The sequence below is a fragment of the Eleginops maclovinus genome, chromosome 13 (genome assembly GCF_036324505.1).
Source record: "Eleginops maclovinus isolate JMC-PN-2008 ecotype Puerto Natales chromosome 13, JC_Emac_rtc_rv5, whole genome shotgun sequence".
In the NCBI taxonomy this organism is placed as follows: Eukaryota; Metazoa; Chordata; class Actinopteri; order Perciformes; family Eleginopidae; genus Eleginops; species Eleginops maclovinus.
The window spans coordinates 16,773,001-16,793,358 of NC_086361.1; the positions used below are offsets into that span (position 1 = coordinate 16,773,001).

The 20,358-nt window shown below is 42.2% G+C and overlaps 1 protein-coding gene across 6 annotated transcripts in view; it reads left to right on the plus strand.

Moving 5' to 3' along the window:
- The window catches only part of ppp1r9a (protein phosphatase 1, regulatory subunit 9A), a 48,291-nt gene that overhangs the window by 4,106 nt on the left and 23,827 nt on the right, over positions 1-20,358 (plus strand). For 5 of the 6 annotated variants that reach the window (XM_063899009.1, XM_063899012.1, XM_063899013.1 and 2 more), the window contains exons 2-5: positions 221-529; positions 1,847-3,375; positions 14,986-15,118; positions 16,026-16,146. In XM_063899009.1, the coding sequence (XP_063755079.1) occupies positions 1,987-3,375; positions 14,986-15,118; positions 16,026-16,146 (1,643 nt within the window). In that variant the 5' untranslated portion in view covers positions 221-529; positions 1,847-1,986. The remainder of the gene's footprint in view (positions 1-220; positions 530-1,846; positions 3,376-14,985; positions 15,119-16,025; positions 16,147-20,358) is intronic. The other variant, XM_063899011.1, reaches the window with a different exon arrangement.

The window sequence follows — 20,358 nt, forward strand, 5'->3', positions numbered from 1 at the left end:
AAACCCCATTGATGAACAATAAAGCAGTGAGTAAAGTTACAGTGTTGCTATGTGCTGGTATTTATGCAGACTGCAGCTCACTGTAACCCCCTCCGCGCGGCAGATTATCGGACCAAACCATTGCCGCAGTTCAGGTTTAAGCACCTGTCACATGAGGCTTTACCATTGCAAATCACCGTCAACCATCAGAGCTAAGTATGTTTACTTTTCTACACTGCAGGCGTATATCGCACCAGCCCCTGCGGACCCTGCCACAGTGCAGCTCTCAGTGAGATGAGCTGCCAAATCGCATCGCCACCCCTACAGAGCAACTGGCAGCATCGTCCACTGCCTGCAATGGCGTTGTAGCGGCTGTAGTGTGTCCAAACCTTTCTGTAGTGGTAAATCCATACCGGACAATTTACGAGCGTGGGAGAGAAATGTTTTTATCGGAAGCTTTTGCAACAACAGCATCCATCTTTCCAACGAGTTTAGCCTCTGGATTACAGTTTGTTTGTATCAAGCGTCAACCGAATCCGGAGCCATGAATGTAAGTCTGACTCTTTTGTTTTTGTAACATTCAAGCACCACCGTTGTGGTTTGCGGTTAACAGTTAACTTAGTGTTTTGGTAATCACAGAGAAGGGTTAGTCATTACTCTTTGTGCCCATGCATACATGCACAGGAGGAAAAATGTGCATGGATAAATGTTTAACAGTGTCAGAAACCTGAGCTGTCATGTTGTGTGCGGTGTGGCTGATGTGCGGCTCTGGCTGTTTGTCTGATCCCTCTGACACAGCGTTAAAGCCTCGATTCCATCTTTCATCCTTCACCTCTAACTTTATTTATCTCCGTAAGATATACTCCAGCACAGGATGTTACTCAAGTTTAAACGTTTTTTTTGTGTTTTTTTTTTTATTGCACAGGGATTTTACATTGGCGTTATCATTGACCAGCAAGAGTCCAGCAATGTGGATAATGAATATTGAACCGGGACATTAGGTTTCAGCCACTACTGCTGCTGCTGCTGCTGCTGCATCCATACCATTCAGCACAACAGAGATGAATGGATACTCTGTGTCCCAGATGATATTTTGTACCACAATTTATCATCCTTTTTATGTTGTGCATTCTCAAACATGATTAAACATTTAGTGGCTGTAGGTATAGAATATTTAACTACTGTACTAGCCCTGTACGCTGCTCTAATGCAATAATATTGTAATGGTGGGTGAACTGCAAATCTCTTAGTTCATGAAATGTTCTATTTTTGTCCCTTGGATGCTATCAACACATTTGTGTTGCATCCAATAGCATTTTCTCTTTGCAGTAAAGGTTTTAACTACCGTACGATGCTTTTGTGTGAGGGATGGCATTTAGCAAGAAGCAGCATAATGTCAGGGATGGTGTTGAGAGCTGTGGGATATATCAGCTTATAAGGGTCACAGTTTACTATAGAAAACAGAGGGAGTGGGAGAGAGAAAGGATAAGGAGAAAACAACACTATTTCCTGCAGCATAGCACCAGTTTAAATATTAAGTGCTGAAACACTGACACTGTCTACAGTACTTGATTGATTTGAGAAGGTAAACTGTGCTGCAGTTCTGAAAAGACAACATAATCAGAGTGCTTTTAGAGTCCTGTAGCATTTCATAACTAATCCACTTGTACTAAGAGCTTTTATAATTCATACATCAGCCTCTTTGCCTCACATGTTTCTAAATATTGTTATTGATGTAATGTGAAAATGATCTCTTTTAAGCCTTGTACTTAAGAGTGTCTGGGACCTTTAAGTGTATTTGCCATTACTGTGTGGATGTTTAATAGGTCTCTTTTTATCTTTATAACTTCTCTTTTTCTCCCTGCAGGTATGAATGGGCCTAAATACGATAACATCAAGTGGATCTGATTAGGCTGCGCAGCGGTATGTCAAATTAGACTCCTCACTTCCAGATTGTAATGAGGCCACGGAGATGCTGACACCCCCTCTGAATCCAAATACATCATCATGCTGAAGACGGAGGCCTCGGGGGAGAGGACCTGCCTCCGGAGTGCCTCCCCCCACCGAAATGCCTACCGAGCTGAGTTTCAAGCACTCAAAAAGGCCTTTGACCAGCCTCGGATAGAGGGAAACTCCAAGCCCAAAGACCTGGAACGGGTGAAACAGCCAAGGGGCCGGCAGTATGGCGGCCATGTCAGTCGCATTAAGGACATGTTCATGCAGATGGGCTCAGAAAATGTAACAGCCAAGGCTAGTGATGAAACATCACCTCAAAAGTTGGTCAAGCCCACCAACTTCATCAACAAGGCCGATGGATCAGTCATAAAACTCCAGCATTCCTTATCAGCTGACAAGATTGGAGTTGCTGGAGCCAAGTTTTCAGAAACCAGGAGGCTGTTTGAGCAGCAGTCCCGGGACCAATCCCAATCCCCAGTCTTTCCATACGGACGTGATAAACGAGGTTCCCATGAGCACCTGGATGACTGGCGAGGTACAAGGTCTAATCGTGGCAGCACAGACTCCTTGGACTCACTTTGCTCCAGAACAGAGGCGTCCTCACCAACTGTCAGTCAACTGAGTGCTGTTTTTGAAAATGCTGACCACCACAACCAAGGTTCGCATCACAAAGGAGTCAGCAGACGGGCCCTCTACTCTCCAGACAATTTCCACCGCCTTGGAGGGGATTTCAGTGAAGATGATTCAAGACAATCTCCGGTTCGTGGAAGCTACCGGAGCCGGACAGGGGGAAAGTTTCCTTCATCCCTTTCCGCTGACGACATCCTGAGCCCCAGTCCTGCAACAGAGACGTCGGTGCTGAAACCAGAACCACGTGAGGAAGAAGTCCAGCACAAAGCAGACAAGTCTGAGACTACAAACAGAGGTAGACCGCGTCTTTCAGGGGTCACCACCAATGGAAGCCAGGTCAATGGTTCATGCGATGAAGAGGAGACACCTTTAGAAAAAAGAAAATATACTGATGACCTCGGGGAGTCAAACACTTCAAAACCTTCAGACAATGCCGTAATTACTGAAACAGCTTTTGAAGATGCCTCCCCTGAGCCATTGCCAACCCCAAATACAGCTGCTGGGAAAAGCCAGGAGGACGGGGATGGAGCAAGAGAAGAAAAGTCCTCTGAACCTCCCAAGGACCAGGTGGAAGATCCCGATGAGGAATACCTTGGGAATGAGCGGGTGATTTTTAATGCAGACGGGGATGCCTGTTACCAGGGTTGGGGAGAAAGCTGCACGGATCCTGAGGATGACCTCTACGGAGACGATGAGGATATTGTCTACGACCCGGGATGTGATCTGACGGAGATTCCTGGTCTACCACACGAAAACAAAGACGACATCCCTCAGAAGAGGAAGATTTGTTTCAGCACTGCCCCCATTACAGTAAGTTGGTACTGAACAAAACTCTTGCAGAAGCCCTCATTTTGTGAATACACTGCACACAATCCAACATAAAAGCCCTTGTGCAGCTCTTATCAAAAGTAGGTTAAAACAACAAAGAGCTTATATTGTATTCAAAGCTTCATTTTATGGGCTTGTATTTACAGATACCGTTGAACTTGTCATTGTGGTTGGCTTTGTGTTTTCACATAGTTTTTATGAGGTCATATTATCATGATCAAATTATCTGAAATCATTCATCTTTATCCTCATAAGTCCTTATTTAGTGGTCAAGTCCCCATTTATTTTCTATTAATGCGGTACTAAAGATAAAATGGCAAGTTATTGAAGCTGTTTTGTGATGCAGAGCTTGAGGGTCAAAGCATCGCCCTCTGGGAAATTGACGTGCTCATGAGTTGAACATCTGTGCATGTGTTAGTCATGCTGGTCCTGCACCCCCACAGTTTTGACACATGATACTGTGTTTGTTTTTCTCAAACAGTCCCAAGTCTGTCTCTTAAATGAGAAAGCCATTTAACCAACAATGATGAGGGTATTTTGTACATTTCACTGACAGGTTTTAAATGAATCTCTCAAATGTACGATAAACTCTAACTAGTGTATTTACATGCTTGTTGACCATGTAACCTTGCTGTGTCCGTTATGCTCAGTGATAGCAGTAGATTAATCACAAGAGATTACATGCATTTCTACCAAGCATCCCACTGGGATTTAAAAAGGGCTTTCAAAGTCATAATTACACCACAATAAGGTTTTACCTGTGAAAAATAAGAAATTGTATCTGGTGAAAAGGCACCTATAAATGCTCAGTTCCCATATGTTTGCTCTCCCTGTGAACTACTTTCTTTTATTAGTAAAATTAGTTTTTGTTGCATCATCTGAAAAATCATTTCTTTATGCAATTTTTCTGTGATAATTTAGACACAATGCAGCCAGTGTTTGTAGATTGGAAAAATAGATTTGGAAGATTATGGGGAATATTTTTGGTCTTTATCCCCAAGCGTTTAGAATCAATAAGCTTAACGTTTCCAGTAGTAAACAACATGCTTTTGTTGGCCCTTTTTCCTTTTTATCGTATCTCTTTTTTAATCGGTGAAATCTATGTTTATCTGTTGAGATTGTTAGCCTGTTGACATACAAGCAATATTTGTGAAAGCGTGTGAGGACATGTACAATTTGAGGGCGTAATATTTTACCTGATCATTTCTAAAGTGAAATTTGTGTAAGAGAGATTTCAGCTAACACAAACATTCCTCAAGTTGAGCATCAATCCTATTAACATGCTGTAATGAACCAGAACAATTAGCCCAGTTATTGCGAGGAGAAAACATGATGTTGGCTCACTAATTACCTTTTGTATCTTTCCTTTCCCTTCCTCTAAGCACTCACTGCAACTGCATGAAAACACACTAAATTAATATTTGTTCAAGGGCTGGGCAATGTGGAGAAAATTAAAGGCACAATATTGCTAATCAAATACCCAAATATTGATTTTGCAACGATATTATACTGTTCACTATTAGTGCTTTGAAAATATATTTACAAAAAGGGAATTTTAATAAATGATCTTCAGTCATGTGGGTATACAGTATTGGCTAGAATGGGAAAAATAAAACGTTTAAGAACTAGAACCGTTTGGCAAGTTCTGCAAAATGACCTCATTTCATGCAGCCTTTAAAACCAGTAAAAGACACTTCATATAATCAGACAGTATGGAGCCTCGCATCAAAATATTGATTAAATATCTACTTTTTGCCTATTCTTTATTTGTTTTGAATGATCTTGCTTAAACATAGCATCACATATGTTATAAATGAAGGATTTTGTTGTTATAGTTTGCAAATAACAAAAATACAAGATCAGTGTTTGATCATTTGAAAAATAGCTTATCTTGCGATCAATCTATATGTTCATCATACAGAGAAAGTGAGAAAAGGAACAGCTTGTTGTCCCATTTAGGTCTGACAGGCAGGGGGAAACGCTCCTCTGTTGTTGTCTGTCATTTCAAGGCTTCTGTTTTGTGTGAGAAGGACAGACGCTTGTTCATCATATGGAATATTCAAGAGATGCACTGCCCCCCTTTTCACAGATGCACATGCACAATTAGACATGGACCCCTCCCACTTCTCCATCATACGCCCCCCTCCTCTCAGCACATGAGGAACAAACAGGGTGCTGTCTTTTGTTCGTCTATATAGTGAAAGAGACAAAGCTATTTTCTCAGCCCTCGGCCCCGCACGAGTCCAGCTTGACCCCTGTGGGAGGAGACGGAGAAAAGAAAGAAAAAAACTGCCATGTTATTATCTAATACCTCATGTTCCCTCCTCTTCAACTCATATTTCTTGTTCCTGGTCTTTAAGCGGATAAATAATCTCAACATTTCAGCTTTTAGAGCTTCATTCATTTTGGAAATCATCATGGTGGCTACAGGATGAACACAACCGGCCTTTACGAACATTTTGTAAACATGCACACTGAAGTCTGATTGAGAAGACAGATTACATGTTAATGTGTTGACTTTAAACTAAATTGAATGTTATTTTTAGTCATGCTAGCTGCATGCGTCTGTGGATGGCAAAATCTAATTGTCCATTTTTGTCTTAATAAGATGACTCCTACTCACTGTTGATCCTTTTGCCATGAAGTCAACCTTTTTTTCTGGCTTTTGGTGCTAGTTTGTATAGATTGCTATGACATTTAGTTTAAACATTTATTCCTGACCTAAGAGAAAATGTTGGTGATCCACTGACTTGTCATCAGATGCCATTAGCAGGTAACATATTTATCTATTGTCCAATTTGACCAACCTGCAAAACTGAAGAAATGTCCATTCAATTCAATCTGTAGCCTAGCTAATATTATTGCTAACATGCTAAACAAAGATGGTAAACATGATCACCGTTATTCTTTGCAATGCCGTCATTGTTAGCATGTTAGCAATTAGCAATGCCTGCAGTATTTGTATTCACTCACACCACAACCGTGGCTGTATACTCTTGTAAATACCAGATATTTCCCATTTTTTCATATGAATGATTACTTCCACATCCTTTAACTGAGCTGTAACATCCTAACTGACCCAGTGAGAAGTTAGAGCTTTTGAGCCGCCCGGCGAAGGCAGCCTGCTTTCCCTTAAGGCATTGACCTACAGAAGAGAATCAGATCTCATGTGCATTCAAGCAACCGGTTTCATCTCTGACATCAGAAACTGAACTTTGGTTCTTCAGTCTGAGACACATGTACTGATGTAGTAGTATTGTAGTAGATTCAACCTTCTATCCCACTTTTGAAGTCTGGCTGTAAAAGTATCTACGATGTTTGATCTGAAGATATGTCACCTTTGTGGTTGTCTCAGAGTTAAAAATGATCTTCAGATCACAAAATAATCCCAAAAGCTTCTCACTATTTTGCACTTGTTGCAGATTTCTTTGCATGCAGTGTGTTTTCTTTCACTCTTTGGTGAACTGCACCCCACGAGTTTGACAGAGAAGAAAGAGTCTTCTCCCTCTGCAAGCGGTCTGTTTTGTCTGTCTCCTCTTGTTTTCCTCTGTCCTCTGTACGTGAATCGCATTTAAATCATCTTTTTAATGATGCCTTTTGTGCCTTAAAAGCAACTGCATGTTTATCAGTGACGGACACTGTGATATCTTAGTGGCGTTAAGAAGATGTGATGAGCGGAGCACCGGTTCACAGGTCACTGAAGTGCATATGTTATCAGACCGTCCACTTTGCATGTTGTTACTGTATCAAAGAGACTGGCGTTTTGTCCATTAGATTCTGCTGCTGCAACGCTGAGTAGCATGGAACTGAGATCAGAGCCATAATCGAAGTGATGTTTCGCTTCTCTTTTCTGCGGCAATGATTTTGAAAAGGTTGTCTCTCTGCGGTGTAACATCTATGTCTTTCTAAATACTCTTTTTTGACTTAGTTCCCCACATACCACAGTCCTGAAGGTGATAGGTAATTGGCACTTTTGTTTGAGGATGTATTGCTGAGGCCAATAGGACATTTTCCTGGAACGTCTTTATGAAGTCGGTTATTAAATATCTTATTGGAATTTCAATCATATGAGCACAAACAGACATGTTTGTGTCCATGGGTCCATTGTCTTGTTATTTCCAAATGGCTTTTATGCTATTTCGAGTTCTAAAAAGAAGCTATTTATTGAAATTATTCAATATTAGAATATATATTTATATTAGAAAATAGTTATATTTCATATTTATTCGCAGTAATTACTTTACTCTCCCTGAGTCTGGCAGGACTTTCTTCTGTACTCATGCTTGCAGATTAGATCCTGCTACAATTACTTTGTTGCATAGACAACCTTCCCACACAGAGCATGAAAGAACACACAGACAAGTCGCTAATGGCTAAAAACTGAGAAAATGCCAACTAGCTTGGTCCCGGTTTTGAATATTTCGAAGCTCATTTGACTGCCCCTAATACAGCACATCTCCACAAAGAGCCTGTCCTCTGACATACATACATACACAGTAAACATCTGTGTGATTTGAACATCAGCCTTATCTGGAGCATCCACTAATAGGCCTACAGTCTTGTGCTTCACAAGCTCAAATGAGATGGCTCCGGGCCAGGTACTTTGTGACCGTGTTTTTGATGGAAAGGATTACTCTACTTAAGAGCAGTCTGTCTTTCTGGATGATGGTATATGTGTAACAGCATTGCTTAAATTTTGGAACTAATACTGACATGGATTTTGGCAATGTCATTCGTAAATAGTATTTAAGGCCCGCAGCAGCATCGCTCAAGCTAAGCCACCTCAAATATAGTAGTGTTGCAGTGATTTTTTGTAGCCAAACAATTCTTCTCTGTTCAAAATCTTCTCAGTGACTGTGTTCACAAAAACACAACTCATAATGCCGATTATCTGCAGCTAAAGGGTATTTTCTTACCGTATTATTTGCAATACAGAGCTTTCTAAATCTGAACAACTCTTAATTACTTCATTCTTTAACATCCAATTTGTTTCTCTTCTGCCCTGAATTCTGGTGTTTTCCCTCTGTGAGCTGAATGAAGCTGGCTGTCAGCTTCCTAATTATGCAACCTCAAGCTGGGCATAATGGGAGAGAGCAGGGTTTTCTTGGGAGAGAGTCCTGACACTTTGCTACACAAGCGATATAACAGCTGACATTTTGGTTAGAACAGCAAAAACAGCCGCTGAGCTCAGTCCCAACGACAGTCGGGGTTTTCGGTTAAGCTTCTTTTGGGGGAGGCTTAATCGAAAATCTTGACTTGCAACTAGACCTTTTAAAATCATGTAGTAGAGGAGAAACTTGACTTTGTATGTGATTATGCTGATATTAAGCTAAAAGGCAATCTAAACAATTTAACTTGAGCATCATCAATTCAAATGAACCCCAAACTGTCATGAAATGCTTTGTTTGTAGTCCAGCTATGGATGAAAACACACAACAACATGACTCCAAAGATGTTTCTTCCCCTCTCTCTGACAGGTGCATGTACTCTAAACTCATGTGCTGGGTGTGTGTGTATCGCTGCGTACATTCAGCTTAGCCCCTCCGTTATTAATGCAGTGGTGTTTTTGTTTGCTTGTTTCGGTGTCACCCGATCCTCCCTGGGGGATGCATTTTTAATGATGCAGGAAAGGCGAGACGGGCCTTGTGGTTTATGAGGCGGGTCAGTTTTCCACACGGTGGACACTGGACTGTGTCCGACTTCCACCTGTCAAATCTGGACCCTGGCAAATGGTGTCATCAGCATTTTTTCTTTGCAGTGAAAGACTCACAATGTTCTCAGTGTTTGCTAATCTGCTGCTGACCGAGAATGACTGCTGCACTGTTGCCATGTCATTGTTTGTAGGGAGGCAGCGACATCATTAAGGTGACTGTCTAAATTTAAACTTATTCAGATGCTGAAATACCAACCTATTTAACTGATTTCTGTGTGTTCTTTCTCACATTAATTGAGACTGTGCCACACACAGAGTTATTCCCAATCACTCAAAGTGGTCATTATTCCCTGCAGAAATGTGAATACAGACTGTGAGGATAAACTTTGCCAAGTCATTGTCTAAGCACAAGTGGGCATTAGAGCATGTATACAGTAACAGGCAACATGTTGTTGCTGTTATGTTTCCTCTGTTCCCAGCCTCCCACTCACTGTATATGACCAAGACATAAAAGAAAGCAGGACATTGTCTGCAGCCATTCACTTGTAGTTGTTTACTATGCTCTGCCCCTGTTTGACACTGGCCCCTCGCTCTCCTTCCCTCACTCTCTCTGTTTCTCTGTCGTTAGCCACTGGCTTGGTTTGTTGGAGGGAGTCATGGCACCCAGTGGTATTGTGCCATAAACAGCGGACTGAACTGCATTTTTTTGATGGGGAAAACAATCCGACCATTTAAACAGTTGCTGAAAAAGCCATCCTGAAATTATTTCTTAATTAAATTGTGTAAAACCGTTCATGTTGGACTTAATACTTCCTCTCAAATGTGTCCACTTGTATAACTCTGTGTGTCTACTCTGTATGCAGAAGATACTCCAGTTAAAAAAAGAATTGCTGAATTGTTAGATTTTGGCATTGGAGCCCGACATGTCAAAAGTCATTGTCACTTCCTCAGATGAGGGCTGACGCACATGAAGATGAGAGAAAGGTTGGCCTAGAATTGACTGTGAAATCTGTACATTCTCACTTATCGTTTATAAAAACAGGTTACTGCATCTCTCTCACGTCTGCCCATCTCCCACTCTTTATTCCTGTCAATCTCGCTCTACTCTTGCAAGACATGAATTCATTTCCATCATCAGCAACTGTCTCGTCCCCTCAGCATCCCAACACTTTCTCCAGCTCCTGTCAGCTCGGGGCGCGGGGTTGTGTGAGTTTGTGGGTGGTCACAGGTAGAAAGTAATGGAATGCAAATGTGCTGATCTGTCGCAGCGGAGCAGACTGTGTGTGCATGTGAGTGTGCCAGGGTGTAGTTAATCCGCTGCAGGGTTTTCTGGGCTTGTGCCACAGCAGTAGGAACATTTCTCCTGGGCTCTGCAGCCTCTCATTGCTCTGGGCAGCGTCCACTGTCTGGAGGGCGCAGGGCAGGCGGCGGCACTGGCACCGACACACCGAAGGGCCCGGTTTAATACCATCAGAGGCGGTTGGCCGGGCATGGGCGCCGTGCTGTGACATCTTAGGCAGGGACTCAAACAACCCTGGAGCGAAACACCCCAAGCCTCACCCTCTCCCTCCATTTTTTCTCATTTTCTTTTCTTTGTCTTTCTTTTATTGCCTGTTTCACTCTCCGATAGCCTCTCTGTCTGCTGCTGCTCTTACCCATGAATCATGAGTCACTGTGTTTCTCTCTCTGTGGATATTTCCTCCCATCCTCTGATAACTCGATTCTTCCTGTTCATTAAGTACTCCTCCATTTTCTCATCTTGTGTCCCCTAATTTGTCTGTCTCCCTTTCTAATTGTACTGCCCCCTTCCTTTTCTCCTTTCTATTGTTTCCCCTATACTCGGTTTACTCCTCTCTACATCCATGCATGATTGTGCGGACATGTACCTGCAATGCAACGTCAACCGGCTGCACCCAGCTGCACACTCATATTGTTATCGCTCAAATACCTGATGTGCATTTTAGAGAGCGAAAAGCACTTGTACAAAGTAAGAGGGCTTAGCTTTATTGAAATGCTGAATCACAGCAGTTGCAGCAGTGTCCACAAATGACTAGGATTTCAGAAAAAACCTGCCAATCTGTTAAGCCAGAGCAGAACTCCTGTCTCGACTTAAGGTTTCAGCATCTTTATTGTAGGGTGTTTGTTTACAGACAAGAAGATATGTGTGTCAGTGTGTTTGGTGTCAAGGGCATGGATCAGTTTGGTGTAAGCATTAAAGATGAGGAGAAGTAGAGCGAAAGGAAAGATATAAGGTGATAAAGTGAGAGATGACAACCAGAGAGAGGAGTTGTTATCATCAGGCTTTACAGTAGTAGTGAATTTACACGCTGCCATCTTAAAAGGATGTTAACATTGAGAAGTTTTACATTAAGCATTACACTTATCACAATTTACTCAGTCAGCACCAGTCCTTAAATCTTTTTAATACCCTTTTTTATGATTTTAAATTAAATATATACGACTAGCAATCTAGAATAAGGTACTTGGGAATGCTAAAATGTTGGCTTTTCATTGACCCTTTTAGATCAAGGAGAGTACATCAGGCTTGAAAGGAAGTGCAGAGGAATATATTTACATGTAAATGGTTGTGTGTTGTGTTTAATCCTTTAAAGAGTATTTCAATTCAATATCGGGGGCGCCACACAGGGAGATGGCCCCGTTCCATATTCAGCGGATGTGCTCGTGCGCTGACTGAACTTTAGTACAGCATAATGACCTGCGACAGCTCACATGAACTGTACTAATAAGTGGTAATTTGTAAGTGTATGTCGTCCTAACCTGACGAGGATATAGATTTCAAACAGATATTAATGCAAATAAAGGGGAAGTGCTTTGTTCCCAATGATCTGTTTATTGGATCATGTGGGTAAACAAATGACCATGTGTCATATTATATTGCATAGAGCTGTCAGTATTTATTTTGTCCCGTGAGGCTGCCCCTACAGACAGTATCGGGTTTTGGTGGATCTCAAGATTTACCTCAAATAGATCATGCAAAAACCACACAAAACCTTTTAGAGCAACTTGGGTGCAAAAAGACTGCTGTGCTACCAACCTGTGGTTTTCAAATTGTAATGGTAATCCATCTGGTAGCTGATGAAATATTTCAGTCTCGACCAAACTGACCCAGCAACCTACAGACCTGTCTTTCCAGCCATTGAGCCGTACAGCCAGCAGGGCTTAAAAAATGTCTAGAGCAAACTTATTTATTTCAGTTTAAATGTCATGTATTTGCACACACACTTGGTGCAGCAGTTCCACAGCTGTAAGACTTCTGGTTGCCAGCTGCAGGCTCGGGCTCCTCTCATTTCTCCAGTAAAGTACGTGGCAGGCAGCATTATCCCACCTCACCAAGGTTAAACACACAGTTCAGTACCATCTCACATTCTCTGTCCTTTCTCCCCTTTTCTCTTCTCTTACTTTAGGTCAAAAAGTTTTCCTTTTGGCAGGAGAAATTCCAATTATTTTTAGAGATAATATATCAAAGAAGTTGAATATAAAATCTGAGTGAAACCTAAAGAAGACTTCAAATGAATCCGGGATCAGTCTGCTCTGGTTGCCCTTCACTTGTCAGCAAGCTCTTCCACCTCTTTTTATCCCTTTTATAAGCCAGGATCATTTTTGAGCCGCACTCTCTTTGGGTTCTTTAATATGTACCAAATTGCCCGAACATGACCTTACCGCACTGGAAACCCTTTGGTGTAAGGAAAATCAGGAGATATAGGGGTAATTTCACTTAAAGCCAGATAACCGCAGTGTTTCTTTATCTAGTGGGTAAATGCTTTCTTTCCGATGGTGCAGTCTGTCTCTCTGATTCTCTTTCACTCTCTTTCCGCCTAACTATTCTTATTTCCCCTGCACACGCTCTTTTATTCATCCTGTCACTCCCTCTCTCAGACATCAATGCTCTCTTGTCCATCCTTTGCCTCCTCAATTCATCTGTCTCTCAGATTTTTGGGAATTTCCTCTCCTGCCTCTATCCATCTCCATCACTGCAGCACCTCTGTGCATGTCTTCTCTCAAAGATCCACCTTCATCTGTCCTCATCTCTCTCCATGACCTTTATTGCTCTCTCTCTCTCTCTCTCTCTCTCTCTCTCTCTCCCCCTCCCTCCCTGAAGTGACTGGCCAGATGCTAATGTGTTGTAGAGAGCCCACAGTGGCTGAGAGGCCATTAGAGATGGAATTTAGTGCCAATAGTGGCATCGCGTCCAGGACGTCCCGGACAGTGCTAGTGTTAGCATTCATCAACTATGATGACAGAGGAGACTGTGTGTGTGTGTGTGTGTGTGTGTGTGTGTGTGTGTGTGTGTGTGTGTGTGTGTGTGTGTGTGTGTGTGTGTGTGTGTGTGTGTGTGTGTGTGTGTGTGTGTGTGTGTGTGTGTGTGTGTGTGTGTGTGGAATATAGGCTCTTGAGTTTGTTTGTCTTTTACTGATTGCTCAGTCTTGTAGCTAAATATTTTCTTCTATATTTCTTTAATGTTTGATATTTAGCTGACATGGTGTGAATGAATGAATGATGTGTGTGTGTGTGTGTGTGTGTGTGTGTGTGTGTGTGTGTGTGTGTGTGTGTGTGTGTGTGTGTGTGTGTGTGTGTGTGTGTGTGTGTGTGTGTGTGTGTGTGTGTGTGTGTGTGTGTGTGTGTGTGTGTGTGTGTGTGCATGCAAGCATTAGTAACGCAGGGCTGTTGATCACACTCAATGATTGATGACAGGGAGGTCATGGACAGCGCTCACGCAGGCTCACACTGAATGAAAACGAAACCGTGGCAGCATCACGCTACAGCTACGGGCCCTAGCTTTGTGGACAACCAGCACAGTGTGTTTTTAACACTGTGACATTTATTTATCCATTCTAATATGTTGTGTCCTTGTCATGTGGTAAGATATTAGTCAATCCCCATGCAACTTCCTTCCAGCGTAAAAATAATCTGCCTTTCAAAAGCAAAAATATCTCTGACAATATTCATGCATTTTTGTTCTCATCACTGATAGATTCACAGTTCCACTAAAATGTTAATGACAGAAGCCAGCATTGCTTATTGACCAACATAAATTTGGCTTTAGGCTTTAATCAATAGATGTGATGTGCCTTATTGATCTATTTGGGGAGAGATTTCCTCTTCACCCAATTCAAGAGGTCACTGAGATGGAGTGACTTGCTCAGTGACACTACTGCAGGCACTACTACTGCAAAAACTCTGTGCGCATCATTGTGAATTACTTTGATATCGACGTCAGCAAATTAAATGTGTGATGTACCAAACATCTTGCTTGTATGAGACATCACCATATGGCGAATCTCACACGTTTCTTATGTTTTATTAATAGCTGCTGGAATGTGCAGGTGTGTGGCTGCCTGAGGAACAGACAGCCGGGTTGACGCTTATATCACCGCCCAAGCGTGCCCAAAGAACATATCCACTTTGCACACTCTTACACCCCTTTATTCAGCACCAGCAGCCAGCGTTCTCCCAAACTTTGCACTACAGACGTGACAACAGCATGCACGTTCGTGTCTGCTAGTGCGTCGCTCTCTCACCTACTCCCCCTCCTTCTGGGTGCAGAGAGCATGGAGAGCGCGTGGCCGGGATGAGATGTGAAGAGACGGCTGGCTCTGGTTGTAGAGAAGAGGCTCCTACAACGCACTATGTTTCTCTACGCTACAGTTTCCTGTTGGTGAATGGGTTTATTTTGTATGGGTTGTTGTGGGCCTTTATTTAGCACAGTAGTGTCAGCTTTGTTGTGCAGATAACACATTTGTTGGGAGTGTAAAAGCTCTTCTTTACTGTACTCACTCCATTCATAAACTTGCAAAGAAAGTAGCATCAACAAAGAGAAACTTAAACTTGATTTACATCCAGAATCATGTCACCTATCTTGATTTGAACCAACAGCTCTATTTGATTTTGATTTTAACCCCTTGTGCTCCTTTTTCTAGGTTTTCAACACCTACTCCAACGAGGATTATGACCGTCGTAACGAGGAGGTGGATCCTGTGGCGTCCTCCGCAGAGTACGAGCTGGAGAAGAGGGTGGAGAAACTGGAGCTCTTCCCTGTGGAGCTGGAGAAAGGTGGGAAAGAAAAAATCTTAAGAACATGGTAATGTGGAGGTGGATCCTGTCAGTTACCCAATGTACCCAGTAGACCAAATCACCTACATATGGGATGTCACTTTTATTGTAAGGGTTGATGTTGCTCTTTCATATCAGTACGTTTTATCTTATTTTCTCCCATTATGACTTTCAATTATGTATAAACCATAACTGACAAGATGGATTACAGTATTTTCAATATATATTCAGTATATTACAACTGTTACATACTATTTGTGAAAAAGAATACTGATTAGGTGTTAAGATACATTTAGTTAATCATTGCCCACTAACACTTGGTACAATTTCCCCTCTAGTGGTTAATGAAGGGGGATATATATGCCACAATTAAGAGGGGCCAGACAGGGTTCATGCTTTATTTTATGGTGACACTCTCATCGCTGCAATGAAAGATATTGCAGTGCATATTGGGTTTTCCCTCCCCAGTGTGAGCTACAAAGAGGTGAAATTGCAGCTTCCTCACTGTCTCTTTCTCTTGAGGTTTTCCTGTGTTGAAATTCAGTAACACCAAGGACCTGAAATAGAATGACTTTACTTCATAGTATTTCACCATCCACCCGCTGTTACGTAACCCTAACAGCTCATGAATAATGAATGCAGGATGGAGATACTACACTGGAAAGGGAATTTCCCAACCAGCACATTACATTTCCATGTAAAGGCCCGCATGCCTATACAGTAGTAGACGTCTCTTCAACTTCTCCATTAATTCATCAAGTCAGCCTGATATGTGTTTACTTTGAGACATTTTGGTTTTATTCTAAGCTCATTATGAGGTTATTCATTGTTCATTGGAGGTCCTTAACCCTCACTCTTAAAGAGACACAGTTATACACACTCTAACTCTGTGATGTGTGTTTTCTAGATGAGGACGGTCTGGGGATCAGCATCATCGGGATGGGTGTCGGTGCTGACGCAGGCCTGGAGAAACTGGGTATATTCGTCAAGACCGTCATCGAGGGCGGAGCTGCTGAGAGAGACAGCAAGTAAGATCTGCCTTCCTATTGGATGTCAAACATAATTCTGAGCCTTTTGTAGGGGAGACACATTAAAGCAGATTAGGTACATGAAAGCTCAGTGTGTTACTAAAGGTGAACCCATCACTCATTGTACAAAAAAGCCAAAAGCAATTAATAACCAGCAATTTAGTTTCAGTTTTGCACCCAACACCATTCCCTCTCACTCTCACACACAAACCCAGTCACACAGTCACACTCTGTCCCTGTCAGATTTAGCAGCAGGGGTTCGGATTAGCTCCATTGAGAGGGGCACAGTGTGGACCACGAAGTCTCACACAGGAATATATCTGTGTGTGTGTGTATTTGTTGTGTATTGTGGGGGAAAAACATTACATTAGAGCTTTATATTTCTTTTTTTCTGTGCAAGTCTGCAAAAGGCTGTCCGTCTGTTCTGTAGTCTTCCATATTTGGTGTGTCTCCATCTATGTCCCTAGATGATGTGTTTGTATGTGTGTTGCTGTTGCGAGGGGGAAACAGTGTGTGTTTTTGTTCATTATAAAGCGCAAACAGTGCAGAGTAAGCACTCAGTCAGCGGTAGAGGAGGAGATGACAGCTTCCCAGCAGGCAAGCTGCCTCTAAAACCACCAGCTTCTACCTATTAGTTTGTGTATGTGTGGTTTGAGTGGTTCAAGTATCCCCGTAAACAGATTTAAACAGTGATAGACCGATCCATTCTGCCCAGTATGAGAACAGTGAGTACTGTGAGCTCTGCATACACACTAGTGCAGCTTTTGGTACGTGTGTTTTCTTCATGGATTAATTTTCTCTTTCATGTTGCAGCCAGGGCAACACATGACAGTGAGATTAGTTCAAACGTAGTGAGCAGAGTAAAAGGGGAGCGAAGCATTGAGTCAGGGGGAAAAAAACAGCTTGTTCCAAAGGGAGAAAGTTGTTCTGAGATGACAGCTGCCCTGAAAATTGGAAAAGATCAGAGGCAGGCTAAGCTCAGGTTCAATTTGATTTTGAGCCTTAAGATGTAATCCTTTCTCAAATATCTTAAAGTAAACACAGTTTTAAGTGTAAGTGTCTACAGCTGTCTATAATATATCAGATGTTTTTTGCTGTAAAAACTCTTACGTAATCAAAAAAGTTGAGAAACGATGCTCACATTTTCAGCCACGCTAGCAGCGATGTTCTAAAGATGACTGATGGGGGTGTCCTGGAGAAACTAAATGATACAATAAATCTGTATTTTCTCTTCTTGGATTATGGCTGGATATCTTTGTTGGATGTATTACTCCTCTATTTCTCACAACATATTCTGATCAATACTGTCACCAAGCCTCGTCAAAACACTTTTGTTAAACAACAATGGCGCCGACTCGAGGAAACGTCTGTGTGAATTTTCCCCAGTGTGAGACTAATTTGTACAATTATTCAACACATACATGCAGCACATATGCAGTGTTTTCATAATTGGACATCATTTACAGTGGGGCAAAAAAGTATTTAGTCAGCCACCAATTGTGCAAGTTCTCCCATTTAAAAAGATGAGAGAGGCCTGTAATTTTCATCATAGGTATACCTCAACTCCAGAAAATCACATTGTCTGATTTTTAAAGAATTTATTTTCAAATTATTGTGGAAAATAAGTATTTGGTCAATAACAAAAGTTCATCTCAATACTTTGTTATATACCCTTTGTTGGCAATGACAGAGGTCAAACGTTTTCTGTAAGTCTTCACAAGGTTTTCACACACTGTTGCTGGTATTTTGGCCCATTCCTCCATGCAGATCTCCTCTAAAGCAGTGATGTTTTGGGGCTGTCGCTGGGCAACACGGACTTTCAACTCCCTCCAAAGATTTTCTATGGGGTTGAGATCTGGAGACTGGCTAGGCCACTGCAGGACCTTGAAATGCTTCTTACGAAGCCACTCCTTCGTTGCCCTGGCGGTGTGTTTGGGATCATTGTCATGCTGAAAGACCCAGCCACGCTTCATCTTCAGTGCCCTTGCTGATGGAAGGAGGTTTTCACTCAAAATCTCACGATACATGGCCCCATTCATTCTGTCCTTTACACGGATCAGTCGTCCTGGTCCCTTTGCAGAAAAACAGCCCCAAAGCATGATGTTTCCACCCCCATGCTTCACAGTAGGTATGGTGTTCTTTGGATGCAACTCTGCATTCTTTCTCCTCCAAACACGACGAGTTGAGTTTTTACCAAAAAAGTTCTATTTTGGTTTCATCTGACCATATGACATTCTCCCAATCCTCTTCTGGATCATCCAAATGCCCTCTAGCAAACTTCAGACGGGCCTGGACATGTACTGGCTTAAGCAGGGGGACACGTCTGGAACTGCAGGATTTAAGTCCCTGGCGGCGTAGTGTGTTACTGATGGTAGCCTCTGTTACTTTGGTCCCAGCTCTCTGCAGGTCATTCACTAGGTCCCCCCGTGTGGTTCTGGGATTTTTGCTCACCGTTCTTGTGATCATTTTGAACCCACGGGGTGAGATCTTGCGTGGAGCCCCAGATCGAGGGAGATTAGCAGTGGTCTTTTATACTGATAACGAGTTCAAAAAGGTGCCATTAATACAGGTAACGAGTGGAGGACAGAGGAGCCTCTTAAAGAAGAAGTTACAGGTCTGTGAGAGCCAGAAATCTTGCTTGTTTGTAGGTGACCAAATACTTATTTTACCGAGGAACTTACCAATTAATTCTTTAAAAATCCTACAATGTGATTTCCTGGATTTGTTTTTCTCATTCTGTCTCTCATAGTTGAGGTGTACCTATGATAAAAATTACAGGCCTCTCTCATCTTTTTAAATGGGAGAACTTGCACAATTGGTGGCTGACTAAATACTTTTTTGCCCCACTGTATGTATGCACCTGGTGTCTTGGATCTGCTCCAAAATGTAAGCTCCACTCTTCCAGTTTCATGAAATACAGGCCCTTCGTTTTTCCATTAGATAGTCGGATGAGACCAAAAATGTGCTTTGTACAGTAGGACTGTTTTCTTTGAATATAATTGTGTTCTTTTATTTATTTTTATTTTTATCTATTATCCTACCATTGTAGACAGGGCTGTTCAAGCGTTGCTCTCATTGGAGCTCACTATTGAAACCTTCTGTTAAAAATCCATTTACAGTTCAGCCAATACAACTTTGATCCCATTTGCTGCTGACCTTTAAACAAACAGTGTGGGAAATGGAAATGGAATAAATCCTCTTGATAGTGTAGGCCAGTGTTATCAGTGTTGTGAAATTATACAACAGAGAATAAAATGAAACAAATGAGATTAGACAGTCTGTAATAATAAGTGGATACCGTGGGCACAGGTTATTCCCTTCTTAGTGCTACGTCACTCACAAGCACATAATGTAATTTCCTTCTGTCATTACCCTTTCCAGCTATAGGGCTCTTTCACTCTTGCTGAGTCGGACTCAATGGTCTGACGCACACACACACACACACACACACACACACACACACACACACACACACACACACACACACACACACACACATACACTCTCAAAGGCAGACAGATAGATGGGCTTGGCTGTGACTCACTGTATTGTCTGGTGCAGATGACCCTAGGTGTGTGCGTACCTGGGTGAGATGGGGGTTATGAGATGATGGTGCGTATGTGTCTGAATCTTCCTTAGTTGTCAATTTGTTTTATGTTTTTTCCCGCTGCCTTCGCTCAGCAGCTGTATGTCCCTCACCTAAAGCAAAATTGAGACGTTAGATGCTACGAAGATGAGGAAAGTGTGTGAACTGCTGACTGTCAGACAACCAGCTCGCTCTCTGTCTACCTGTCAGTCTGACGCGCCTCTCCATACATCCATATGACAACTCTGCTTGATGTGTTCGGGTGTCACGTCAAATTGAACCCTGCTCTGCAGCGGCTGTATGATGCGACAGAAAGGAGCTCTGGTTACTGCAGTGGTTGATGCAACCTAGGAGGACATGGTTTGATTTGGATCGTGACTGTGCAGCAAAAATTCTATCCCAATTTACAGAAAGAATTGGAAGCCAAAGGATACCTCACCCTCTTGAGTTCATCTAATGTCATTGCGAGTCGCTGGAAGTGTCATTCTGAATCACTTCAGTTTAACAATTAATGCTGCTAAGAAATGTAGCCTTTTTTTTATCCGGCCTATGAGCCCTTCAATTTTTGTGGCAAATCAAGCTTAATGAAGAGGCTCTCGATGGGGAGGGGTGCTCAGATGCTAGCA